The sequence below is a fragment of the Micropterus dolomieu genome, linkage group LG01 (genome assembly GCF_021292245.1).
Source record: "Micropterus dolomieu isolate WLL.071019.BEF.003 ecotype Adirondacks linkage group LG01, ASM2129224v1, whole genome shotgun sequence".
NCBI classification, from domain to species: Eukaryota; Metazoa; Chordata; class Actinopteri; order Centrarchiformes; family Centrarchidae; genus Micropterus; species Micropterus dolomieu.
Window position 1 is genome coordinate 4508040 of NC_060150.1, and position 13034 is coordinate 4521073.

At 39.3% G+C, this 13034-nt stretch overlaps 2 protein-coding genes across 6 annotated transcripts in view; one reads left to right on the forward strand and one right to left on the reverse strand.

Annotated features, from left to right (window-relative positions):
* Nucleotides 1-6448, reverse strand: part of LOC123973104 (heat shock transcription factor 2 binding protein) — a 12818-nt gene extending 6370 nt beyond the window's left edge. The window contains exons 1-7 of one of the 3 annotated variants that reach the window (XM_046052996.1): nt 5840-6448; nt 5632-5737; nt 2705-2840; nt 1681-1784; nt 1273-1422; nt 963-1101; nt 509-626 (exon numbers count right to left, since the gene is read on the reverse strand). In XM_046052996.1, the coding sequence (XP_045908952.1) occupies nt 509-626; nt 963-1101; nt 1273-1422; nt 1681-1784; nt 2705-2840; nt 5632-5685 (701 nt within the window). In that variant the 5' untranslated portion in view covers nt 5686-5737; nt 5840-6448. Of the gene's footprint in view, nt 1-508; nt 627-962; nt 1102-1272; nt 1423-1680; nt 1785-2704; nt 2841-5619; nt 5738-5839 lie in introns of all 3 variants that reach the window. The other 2 variants (XM_046052987.1, XM_046053005.1) reach the window with 2 other exon arrangements.
* The window catches only part of ankrd10a (ankyrin repeat domain 10a), a 40523-nt gene continuing 33224 nt past the window's right edge, over nt 5736-13034 (forward strand). The window contains exons 1-4 of one of the 3 annotated variants that reach the window (XM_046052978.1): nt 5736-5781; nt 5981-6236; nt 8068-8220; nt 8689-8780. In XM_046052978.1, the coding sequence (XP_045908934.1) occupies nt 6039-6236; nt 8068-8220; nt 8689-8780 (443 nt within the window). In that variant the 5' untranslated portion in view covers nt 5736-5781; nt 5981-6038. Of the gene's footprint in view, nt 5782-5936; nt 6237-8067; nt 8221-8688; nt 8781-13034 lie in introns of those variants that run through there. The other 2 variants (XM_046052963.1, XM_046052970.1) reach the window with 2 other exon arrangements.

Here is a 13034-nt window from a genome sequence, read left to right on the forward strand (position 1 = left end):
GGTCGCGAACGAGCTCTATGAGTCGGCTCCTTTCTGTAGCATCTATTTCTTTTCAGTACAATTCATTCACAAGCTGTCAATCCGTATGGCTTGATTATGATGCCCTAATAATGGGCAGAGCCAAACCCAGTGAGCAAAAAAGGTAAGGGGGTAAAAACTATATGACAACGGTTTTAGGTAAAAAAAAACAAAAAAAACATTCATGCGTTTGTTTGTGTGTGCAGAATCTACACATTTCATGGTCAGGGTCCAAACTAACCTTGGCTAAGCAACAATGTCAATGGCATGTAATGTAATGAAAACAATCTGATTTTAATAATGTAAATTGCTAATTCAGAAGAAAGCAAAGCTGGTGTACAGAGGATCTAATCCTGTCATTGTTATAATGATCAGATGCAGCTCTATGTTAGATATTGTTTCGATAAGTTTCTCTCTTTCAGGCCATGTTCAGACCAACAGTGAAAAGACCAGTGGTTTGTGTTCTGCATTCTGTGGCAGCTTCACGTACACTTTCAGTTTGGGGAAGACACCAGGCTTCATTAGCTCCAGAAGCTTCGTCAGAGTGTCCAGTAGGACATGAGCCGAGCTGGACAGGAAGTCCCGCCCACACGCCACTGCTGCTATATCTGATTGATGGGAGACAAAGACAAGGCAGGTGACTGGAGGACGGCTGGTCTGGAGTCGCTGTGAGACACTGACACACAGTCAATTGACATTTTAACTTGTTTGAGATGGTCACGGTGTCATGTGACTGCAGTTTTCTGTTGTGTTCTCGCCATCAGCCTGAGAAATGACATTCTGACATCCACAGCGACTAATGACTTGCATACATATTAAACAAGGGCAGGAAATGCACAAGAATAACGTGACTCAGAGGATCCAGGCGAGGCAAATCTACTCGTGTACAGAAAAGTGGTGTAAAAAATAAATCTTATAGAGTGTGTTTGAAGCTGTGAACTCACTAGTAATGGTTCCAGCCAGAGCCAGCACAAACTGGTGATCCTGGGAGTTGTGGTCCTCAGTTTTCATCTCCTCATCCAGCGACCTGACAAAGCTCTCCAGAGTCTGAGCAGCTAAGGTCAGGAAGGAATGCAGCTTACCCTGCACCATCAGCGCACATAAAGTACACACATCAGACAATACGACTCCACCAATCAGATATCAAATTATGTAAATGTTTAATATGAAACTCTGAGAGTCTGAGACTGCCATTGGGATTAGAATAATAAACACAAACACACACAGAAAGACAGGCTTGTGGAGATGACTCACATCAACCAGCCAGTGCGCCACAGTGTCCTCCTTGGCAGAGCAGCTCCACAGCAGACTGCAGGCTGCAGATCCCAGACCAGAGCAGAAGTCTGCCTGCTGCTGCAGCTCTGCTCCGCTCTGCCACAGCTGCTCACGTAACAGCAGCTTCTCCTACACACACAAATGGCAAGGTGATATCACAAAACAATGGACGAGGTAAAGCCATAAAACTTTTAATTATTTTCTATATAGGGACATTTTTCAATTAAATTTTTTTAATTTATTAATAATTGTGTTAATTTCTAATGATACGCTATCTGCATTGCTATATAGCAGCAGAAGTCTGATATGTTTAAAAGCGTCTCATTGTTGTGTAAAGAAACATGAGATGAATTTTACATTTAAATTACGTTGCCTGCCCTCTCTCACCTCTCTCTCTTTCTGACATTCAATCTGCACTGCATCCAGTCGGGACTGAAGGTGCAGACACTCCTGTTGCAACTGCTCTTGTTCCACCGCAAGGCGCTCCCTCACTATGCACACACACACACACACACATACATACACACTGTCTGTGGGTTTGCGTGTTTACCTTGCAGTTACCCAGGTCACGTGAGATCTCTGTGCTGTTAACTAACAGCAACTTGCTCGCGATACATTCTATTAGATGTTTAACCAAGAGTAGATTTGGTTAGTATGGATATTATTGGTGTTGTTTTCTGGGGGCTGTCTTCTGCATTTTTATATATATGTACGCTTGACAACATGCTAACGCTAACATGCTTTTTAATAACAAATAGCAATAGCTGACAATATTTATTTGTGGATTATTTATGATCTAATCTTATGATCTTCAAACACAGAATCAGAATTGAAAAGCTTAAAACGGAGTGTAGTTTAAAGAGAAAGGTCCTGTCAGCCCTCATTGTGTGTCACTTTACCTTCTAATAGCAGTTTTTAAAAGCATGTTACGACACACATGTACAACAGTAATAACTAGCTAACACTTTAAGTGTAAAAATGTAACGTTGAATGTTACTTACTTAAACAGTAAATCTGCACTGTTCCCGGAAAATTAACTGAACTAGCTCAAGCAGGTGACCGGGTGGGCTTTAAGAGGTTTAATACATCCATTGAACTTTAAAAACCAGACCAGCACTGGGTTGCACCAGCTGTGTGTAAGTTCTCTCCTAAGTAAGGGCGTAAAGTGGACACTAAACACTACAATCACGATGCCGGCTCAACATTGTGATGTCTGTAGGCCATTGGCGATGCGCGATGGCATTGTCTATCGGCCCAACCCTAACATGTAGCCACACGAGCCTCATCAAAACACTCCAAAAACACTGGAGATGACAGTTTGCACACCACTGTTACTCTTGTCTTACAGTCACTATATAACACGCCATCCACCTTATTTTCTGCCTCAAGGTCAGGTTTAATGGAAGCGTACTTGTCTGAGCTGCTCGAGCTTTGTGCAGCATTTCAATCAGGTCCCCATTCAGAACTCTGGGCAGGAACTCCCTCAGCTGCATGACTTCTGTGGTTAACTTCTCTAAATCTCTTTTCCTCACTCTGACAAACTCATCCTGAAGGACAAAAAAAGACATACCTTAATGCAGACATGGCTTGGAAAAGATGTTAAGAAAGCGTTTTAAAAGGTACGCACCAAAATAACTCATCTCTACACATGTGGTTTTTCAAGTTGCCACTAATACAAAATGATGGACACAGGTTGCAGGCTATCTGTGTTTGACCTAGTAAGCCGCCTGAAGTCACAGGTTAAGCCCTGGTTGTCTTCATATGAGATAAAGCTGCTGAACAGGATGTCAAGACCAGTTCATTAAAGTGGTCCCTGCAGTGTTTAAGCTGGACGAGGTCAATTAACTTCATGGATATCATTGTTTGGTCAAACTGTGAAAAGTTACATTCACATTCGGGCGGCAGCTAATGATTGTTTTCATTGCTTTTTAATTATTTTCTCGATTAATCGATCAGTTGCTTTGTCTGTAAAGTTTCTAAAAATTGTTGATCACTGTTTGATCTGCTGTTTCCCAAAGCCCAAGGTGACGTCCACAAATGCCTTGTGTTTGTCCACAACCCAAAGATAGTCACTGACATTTACTGTCATAGAGGACTAAGGAAACCAGAAAATATTTACATTTAAGAAGCTAGAATAAGATATTTTTTCTTTTTAAAAAAATGACTCAAACCGATTATCAAAATATGACTCAAGCAATTATTCCATTTATTGTTGCAGCTATAATTTTAATCCCCGTCACTTAACAGGGGTCCAAAGTGGAAATGAAACAAAAACTTACTCAGATCCTTATGTCAATCACCATCAGAGGTCTAAGCATCATTTTTATTCTATTCCAGCTTTTTAAATGTGAATGATTTCTTTGCTCCTCTTTGACAGTTGGGTTTTGGACAAAACAAGCCACCTGAGGACGTCATCTTGGGCTTTGGGAAACACTGATGGATTGTTTTCACCATGTTCTGACATTTTATGGACCAGACAACTAATCGAGAAAATGGTCGACAGATTAATCGATAATAAAAAAAGCAACCCTACTTGTTGCTGATGCTCTGCCTGGCTTGTGAAGACATCCCTGCTTATTGCTTGTTGTGCGAGCTTTTTGGACTTCCTCATAAGACACACACGATCAGCTGGACTGAGGTCTGGGCTTCTTGCTATATGTTTAGGACTGTAAAGCTACAGCTGCAAGGTCTTATTATTTTGTGAAAATGTGCAGCATAACTGTCCGGGTGCTTTTACCCTGTATTAACCCTTTGATCCCAATTGATTAAATACTACAACAACCTTTTGTAGTAACTATTTCATTAGTTACCAATAACTATTTATTAGTTAATAGTGACGATTTGCACATTTTACCAATGAAATCTGTGGGGCTCTGCAGTTCAGATATCATCTATTCTTCCATCACTAGTAACTAACTGAACAGTTACTAGTGACCATTTCCATTTTACTAGTCACCATTATTTATTTTTAGAGTACCTATTCCATAAGTTACTAGTAACTACTAAATTCTTACTAGTACGAATTGAACAGTTACTATCAAGAAGCCTTTTACTAGTCATTAATAAATGACCAGTAACCCAAAATAATGTACTAGTAAGAATGAAAATGTTACTAGTATATTTTGGAATAATTACTAATGAATAATTAATAGGTACTTATCTAAATAATAGATACTAGTAATATGGAAATGAATGAAGAGATGATATCTGAACTGCAGAGCCCCATAGATTTGGCAAAAATGTGCAATTAATATATAAAAACTATAAAATTGTTACAAGTAACTAACAGAATAGTCAGTAGTAACAACAATTTAATTACCAGTATCTAATCAATTGTTACTAGTAAAACAGGAATAGTTACAAGTAGCTAATGGAATAGTTACTGGTAACTAAAAATCCACTAGTATCTTATCAATTGTTACTAGTAAAACAGGAATAGTTACAAGTAGCTAATGGAATAGTTACTGGTAACTAAAAATCCACTAGTATCTTATCAATTGTTACAAGTTAAACAGGAATAGTTACAAGTAGCTAATAGAATAGTTACTGGTAACTAAAAATCCACTAGTATCTTATCAATTGTTACTAGTAAAACAGGAATAGTTACAAGTAGCTAATGGAATAGTTACTGGTAACTAAAAATCCACTAGTATCTTATCAATTGTTACTAGTAAAACAGGAATAGTTACAAGTAGCTAATGGAATAGTTACTGGTAACTAAAAATCCACTAGTATCTTATCAATTGTTACTAGTAAAACAGGAATAGTTACAAGTAGCTAATAGAATAGTTACTGGTAACTAAAAATCCACTAGTATCTTATCAATTGTTACTAGTAAAACAGGAGTAGTTACAAGTAGCTAATGGAATAGTTACTGGTAACTAAAAATCCACTAGTATCTTATCAATTGTTACTAGTAAAACAGGAATAGTTACAAGTAGCTAATAGAATAGTTACTGGTAACTAAAAATCCACTAGTATCTTATCAATTGTTACTAGTAAAACAGGAGTAGTTACAAGTAGCTAATAGAATAGTTACTGGTAACTAAAAATCCACTAGTATCTTATCAATTGTTAGTAGTAAAATGGAAACAGTGACTGGTAACTAAAAATTAAGTACTAGTATCAAATGAATCCTTAGGGGAAAAGTTACAAGTGACTAAAAATTACCTAGTATCTAATGAATTGTTGGAATATTTACTAGGAAGAGTAAGTAGTAGTAGCTTTAAGTTTTAAGGAGTAAATGAACATCTTGGCATAGTTGGGTAGGAACAGGCCAACCGACCACAGATGGAAACACGTGTTTCCAGAGTGTCCTTGTTTTACCTGTGTCTTTACCTGTGCCCCGTGACCCAGAGCCAGCGATTTCCCGCCTAATAAGGACGCTGACATCTTGTGGTCGGTCTGATTGTTGTCTTCTTGTACTTGTTGATTTTTACTTTTCCTGTTGGATCGTTAGCATTAGCATTTTACTTTAGTCTCTTACTTGTGAGTTTCATTTTAAAGTTTCTAGTGTTTTGTTGTTGTTGTTGTTTTTTTGCCACACCTGTCAGATGAAAGGGCTCGACTTGTCTTGCTCGCCAGACTCCAGTCCGGGTTTTGCAGCTGTCCGCCGGGCACAGAGAGGCTTATCTCCTCTTCCTTTGTGTTTGAACCTTTTTTTTTTTTTATTCAACCTGCTTTGTAGACCGGACCGGGAACACGGGAGGGAAACGTCGCCGTCTGCCGCTGCTCACAGCTCACTCATGTCTGCGGGACAACAGCCCGACTTCTCCAGCGACGCGGTGTTCAACAGCCGGTTCCCCCTCCACCGCGCATGTCGGGACGGAGATGTTGGCGCTTTGGTCTCCCTGTCTCAGCAGCTCCCGAACCGGGCTCATCTGACCGCTGAAGACTCCTGCTACGGATGGACCCCCATGCACTGGGCTGCTCACTATGGACAGGTAAACTAGTGGGGAAGTTAACTACTGGCTGCACTAAAACTCTGTCCGGGATGTTTTGAGATTTTACGCAGACGTTAGTCCTGCACACATCTTGCAGTACTAAAACATTAAAGCACTTAATTCGACAGTAGGGACTTGCATGAAGCTTTTCAGAAAGTTTATATTTTATGGCAATGGTTGGTAAAAAATCTTCAGCTTGATTTGCACCATCTGCTTTTCTTTACTGTATTAAAACGTGCTGTATGCATGCTGCCATAATACAGTTATGTCTGACTGTTACTGTACAATAAAGTTATCATGGGGGGGAAAAAATATTTAAATAAATAAAGTAACGATTTGCAGCGTTTTCATTGGTTCCCATTGAGCCAGTAGCTTTTCAGGCGCCAAAAACAGCTGTAAGGAAAACGTGCAGGTGCATCTAATAACATTAGAGTAGGACTTTTGGAAAAAGTTCATTATTTAAGGTAATATAATTAAAAAAGCAAAACTTTCATATATTCTAGATAAGTGTTTTTCAAAAGTCTGAGAATGCGGGCCTCCCCTCCTTTAGTTTACCTGGTCAGTTTTGCTCTAGTCCTTTATTTTTTTTATTTATTGAAACAGGCAAGAACAGTTTCTCATTTACAATAAGGGCCTGGCAGCAGAGAAAGGCCTCCTGTAGGGTGTGGGTAAGTAAAATAACGTAAACAAGAGGCAGAATAACAAACCTCATAAACCAGTCACAAAGACATAAATAAACCACATGAAAGAATAATTAAACACAGACAACAGAAACATAACAGACTAAGACATGCAACAATCTACAGAGAGAAACCAATTCAGCAAATGGCACAATAGTTTAATTAACTGACTGCAGCAGGGCAACAAATAACAAGATCAATACATAGCACTGCATGAAGCAGAGACAGGTTGCTGTAAATAAGTTGGCGTTTTCTGTCAGGGCCCCGAGGCTCTGGAACAGCCTGCCCGAGGAAATCAGGTCGGCTGAGTCGGTGAACTCTTTTAAGTCCCTTCTTAAAACATACTTTTATAGGAGAGCTTTTCCCGATCTTATTTGACTTATCTTATTTTATCCCTTTTATTTTATTGTATTTTACTAATTTTATATTAAATTTTCATGCTCTTATCTTTTTTGTATTATTCTTTACACTTGTTAAAGCACTTTGTAACTTGTTTTTGAAAAGTGCTCTACAAATAAGGATTATTATTATTATTATTATTATTTTGCCTTTAAAAGTGGCAGTGGTGACTAGAGTGGCTAGAGTGTATTGCTTTTTAGTAGTAGTTGGTTCCTGGATGCCTAAAGGATCATGATCACACTCAAAATCACACACATTTAGGCTATTCGATCCCCTTTTGATAATTAATGTAATAGGCACTTTATTTACTTTAGCATTATTATTATTATTTTTAGAACTGAGTACTGATTTCGTTCTTCATGTTTACATGGCAGAATGAAAATAAAGATCCTTGTTGAATCCTTGTCATCCTTGAATCACCCTTGAATATTTTTTTCACTGAGCCTCTCATGAAACAGTTTAAAGGCCCAACTCTCACTTTGAAAACCTCTATTCTAGATTCATTACACATGACGTGAAATATTTCACACCTTTGTTTTGTTTGTTTTAATCTTGATGATCACGGCTTACAGCTCATGGAAATCAAAACTCTGGTGTCTCAAAATTTATTAGGAGGCTCTTGTCAGTATTCTTCAACAGTTCACTGACACGGTTCTCCCGATGTTGGATTATTTCGCTTGATTCTTTATTTAACAACAGATGTTTTTTGTGGTCTAATTACTGGCTTTTGTTTTGTCTTTCCGTGCACGCAGCTGGAGTGCGTGGTGCGTCTGGTGCAGATGGGTTGTGAGGTAAACACGGTGACCAGCCGCTTCAACCAGACTCCAACACACACTGCAGCGTTTGGAGGACATCCTCACTGTGTGGTGTGGCTGACTCAGGCTGGGGCTGACGTCAACGGGCAGGTCAGTCTTTCAACAACGTCCAGTAGCGCTGTAACCAGATGTAATATTGTGCAATTACATTCCAAATGTGTCATATCTGATTACATTTTTTAGGATCTAGAGACTTGTTTAAAATCTGGTAAACACAAATGTGAAAGGATCAACATAAGTCTAGTATTATGAAAGTAGAAAACAATTATCTTCTTCCGACCCTGTACGCAGGATAAGCGGTTGACGGTGGATGGATGGATGAAAACTATAAAATCCATTTGTAATTGTAATGTATTTATTATGTTCTTGTCAAGCTATTGAACTAACAGTGAAAAGTATTTATTTCACTATAAAGAGAGAGAGTACACCCAAGACTGAGAGCGTTGACTGTGGTTTCAGATTTTCCACTTAACATTTCAGCTCCTACATGTGTTCAAATGTGCAATATGTCACCTTTTATAAATGGATATCCCCTGGAGTTTTACATTGTGTCTTCAGGATTTTGTAGGTGAGGCTCCCATCCACAAGGCAGCTCGATCAGGTAGCTTGGAGTGTATCCAGGTCCTGTTGATAGCAGGTGCTAAGCCACAGTAAGTATCCTGCAGTCTTACCTCTGTGCAGCAACATAGCAGCTCTGTCTGAGTCTGAAGCACCAGGTTTGGTAATAATAATCCCCACTTTTACAGTTTAAAGATACACTTGCTGGTGTTGGTGAGAAATCCTCACTGCTGGTGTCAGCCATCCTTCAAATGTCACACGGCCATACACCAGCAAGTCAAGAGTAAATTCAAATGATTCTGTGATCTGCGATTTGCCATTTGTGAGACACAATCTATGACAGCTGATTTAAAAACAGCCCAAGATCTGACTGTGCCCACATTAAGCCATCTGAGTTTTAAAACAGCATTTCCGTATGAAATGATTTGCGTTCGCATTAATGTCCATGTCGTGTTTTTATAGAGACCTATGTCCAAAGAGAAATTATTAGGCTATATTTGCATTTAAAATACGATAACGGAGAAAGTTAGAGGCGACTAAAGTTTGTCTTCTTAAATTTAATACCACACAGACCTCAACACTCATTGAGCAGCCCCCGACATAATTTTCTAAATTTTCTGGTAGTGATGAACGCAAAGAGACTTGTCATTAACTCTGCACTTCCTCTCAGCCCTACAGAGCTTTTTAGATTATTTTAGTTTATTGTTTTAGCCCCCGGGCGGCATGGTGGTCCGGTGGATAGCACTGTGGCCTCACAGGAGGTGGAGTTTGCATGTTCTCCCTGTGCTCCGGCTTCCTCCCACAGTCTAAAGACATGTGGCCTAGGTTGATTGGTGACCCTAAAATGTCCTTAGGTGTGAGTTGTGAGTGACTGGTTGTTTGTCTATGTGAGGCCCTGCGATGGATTGGCGACCTGTCCAGGATGTACCCTGCGTTTCGCCCGAATGGGATTGGCTCTGTACGCAGGATAAGCGGTTGCCGATGGATGGATGTTTTGGCCCCACAGACTTTGCTCTCAGCAGCTGCAGCAGGCAGATGTGTTCACTGACAAACACTGTGGTTGATTTATTGGACATGGAATGGCAATCAGTGGCAGTATATACGCATCACGTTCTTTTCAGCCTACACAATGAAACACCATGGCAGCTTTAAGATGGACACACTCTGGAGGCCGTGTTGGGAAAGCTCATATTTTCGGGTGAGAAAAACACAGTTTTATGGCTGAAACTGAGAGAACAAGATGCTTAATGTGGACACACTCAGAAATTTAGGACCATTTTAAGTTTCACAATGTGGCTGTTTGTCTCTACAAACCAACCAATCAGAAAACAACATGAAATACAAATACAATTAATCATTAATTAATTAATTAATTAACTAGAAATATTCCATTGGCTGGAAGTTGGCATTGGTTTCACAGGAAATGTATAGAATTTATTTAATTCAAAATAGATCTGACATCTACAACTGTACTACAGAATATTGAAATCATTCTTCTCATGCTTGAACTTACATTTTACCATAAAAACTGAAACGTGAGAATGAAATCGATTCTGTTTCTGATGCTTTTGTGCAATTTTGTGAAAAAGGTGTTAAAGAAACTGCATTCTTTTAGAATTAGGGGTGATGAAAAACACTGAATGTTGGTGCTGGTAAGGTATTAGTTCCTCTTTGATTTCTTTTGAAGAGCAGATTCTGCTGCCTGTCGAGGTGAATTGGCCTTTTAGTTTTTAAATGAAAGAAGAAAGACTAATATATTCCTCAACGTAAGGCATAAAAAGAACACATCATTTGGTATTGTTCAGATACTCAGGTCCCGTATTGACACTGGTGTGGGAACAATTAAAATGTTATCCAGCCTTTAGTAGAAGCTGGTCTGTCCTGTGTCTGTGATGGTGCTAAATATTGTTTTTTTATTAAAGGTTCAGTGTGTAAGATTTAGTGGCATCTAGTGGCGAGGGTTGTGAATTGCAACCATCTATCCAGTCTACCACTGCCCCCTAACCTTTCAAAGAGCGTAGGACTGCTACGGTGGCTGACAACAGCACAAAAGGTGTGGCCAGTCAAGAAATGAGGGTTCTTTAGGTATATTTATTAAGAAATTATATTTACTTAATTATTCAGTAAAACCATGTTATTGTGACTTGGCCACTGACAGAAAACATAGAAAATGTGAGCCAAGAGTGTGAAACACCACAGTCCATTATAAACCACACATTAGATAAAGTTTACACAAACACTGACAAAGGAAACACATTCATTCACTCTGTGATTATGGACCATCGCCAAAACTGCCTGCCAACAACAATATCTGGCCCGCGGCCAGATTATGGTGCTTTGATAGTGGCAAAAAATATAAATAAATAAATGCTTGGATAGCGGTGCTGAAATAGATGTCAGTCATGACAGCAACAGTTACTCACACAATCACTTCCTCTTTAGTGGTTTTGCCTACAAAATAAAAGCGTGAGAAGCTTTTACTTTGAAAAAATCTGAACAACATTAAAAGAGTCTGTATCCTGCTGGACACACCTCTGAAAGAGCCGTCAGAGAACGTTGTTCCCCTAAATGTCCTCTGCCTTGAGACACTGGCGAAATGCAAAAGCGTCCGTAGGTTGACGGATGCGGATCAAACACCGAAACAAAAGCAATGCAGCACAAACCTCAATCCTTGGATCATGTGTCCCGCACCTTACCGATTGAGCTAACCAATACTATGTCAACATTATATTCTGATCCACCATCTAATGGTTGCAATTATTGCTATGATGCAAAACTTATTTGCTGACCGCTGCTGTATATTATGTCTACTTCTTCTTCTAACGTACGTATTCAACACAGTGATGAGTGAAGTAGAACAAGAAGAACGTAGTGACCAAAACGCGCTCTGTAGCGCTGTTTGTCCGTTTTCAGCTACTGTAGAAACATGATGATGCAACGTGGCGATGTCGATGGGAGGGGGTGCCCGCGGTTATGTAGATATAAATGGCTCATTCTAAGGTAATAAAATCGTAATGGTTTATTATGTAAGGTCTTTACACACCACTGAAAACATAGTTATGGATCTTATATCACATTTCTGTCGATAGATCCTCAGAAATATCACACACTGAACCTTTAAGACTTTGACATATTACTCATACGCCATACCAGACTGTAAATACACACCTCTACAGTTATGTTTGTCCCATCACACCAACAACAGAGGGCTTACTGGTCCTTCAAGGGCAGTGTTCTTTGAAGAATTTATTTAACAAAAGAGAATAAACAGAGAAGTACTACAACACAAATCAGCTGGACCAGAGGTTCTGTCTCCTAAGACAGTCGTTAACGTCTGGCCCCGAGCAAAGGGACGCATCATCATTTACACACTCTAGGTCTGTATGTTTTGGCAAACAGAGATCCTCTCTCGGCCTTGAATGAACGTTCCAGGAGAGGAGAGGAACAACAAGAGAGGTAAAACACCGAAACAATCTCACATCTCTGACCTAAACCCTAGTAAATGTGGACAGACTAACATAAGAAGTATAGGAGAGGAAAGGTTAAGGATAAAACACAATACATAATAATAATAGCAAAAGAACACACATAAAAGATTAAATGTAAGAGGACACAATTTTCTGCCATAACACTGGATAACACGTGAAAAATAATGTTTGCATTTCCCCCATAATTTTTGAGCTCACATGTCACTGAGTGTATATAGTGCCAAGGTCACATAGGGGGCTATCAAAATCCACATATTCTGTACTGAGGGTTATATCAGAAAGATTATCACATCAAAACAACAGGATTTTTGGACATTGGAAATAACCTCTCGGATTTCATAATATCCCGTAAAACAAGTTCCCTTAAAAATATGGCATAATCCATGAAAAAATTCATAGCTAAATATAAAGATAGTTACCCTTCATGCTCACGTTGTCAGTGTATTTTGAAATTAGTATTATACAATGGTGTTTCTGTTTGTTGTTCATCACTTGCTTTTATTTTGTTCTGCTCACACAGTTAATAACTATCTTCTTTAATTACTACCATTATAGTCTCTTACTTTTTCTTACATTCCTGTATATTTTAGTTGAACCTGCCATCGGAATTTAGGATAATGGTGCCCCATCTGGGGTGGACAGCTGTTGTGTGTGTGTATGTGTGTGTGTGTGTGTGTGTGTGTGTATGTGGAAGGACGAGGGTGACTAACTGTGCTTTTTCACACTGACCAGACAGCCGGCCTTTACTTCCTCCCTCATTTCAACTTTTTCCCACCAGCCCTCCTTACCTCCTCTGTCTTTTTTCATCATTTGCCCTGAGTCTGTATGATGTCATGAGCACTCATTGCAGTCTTTACC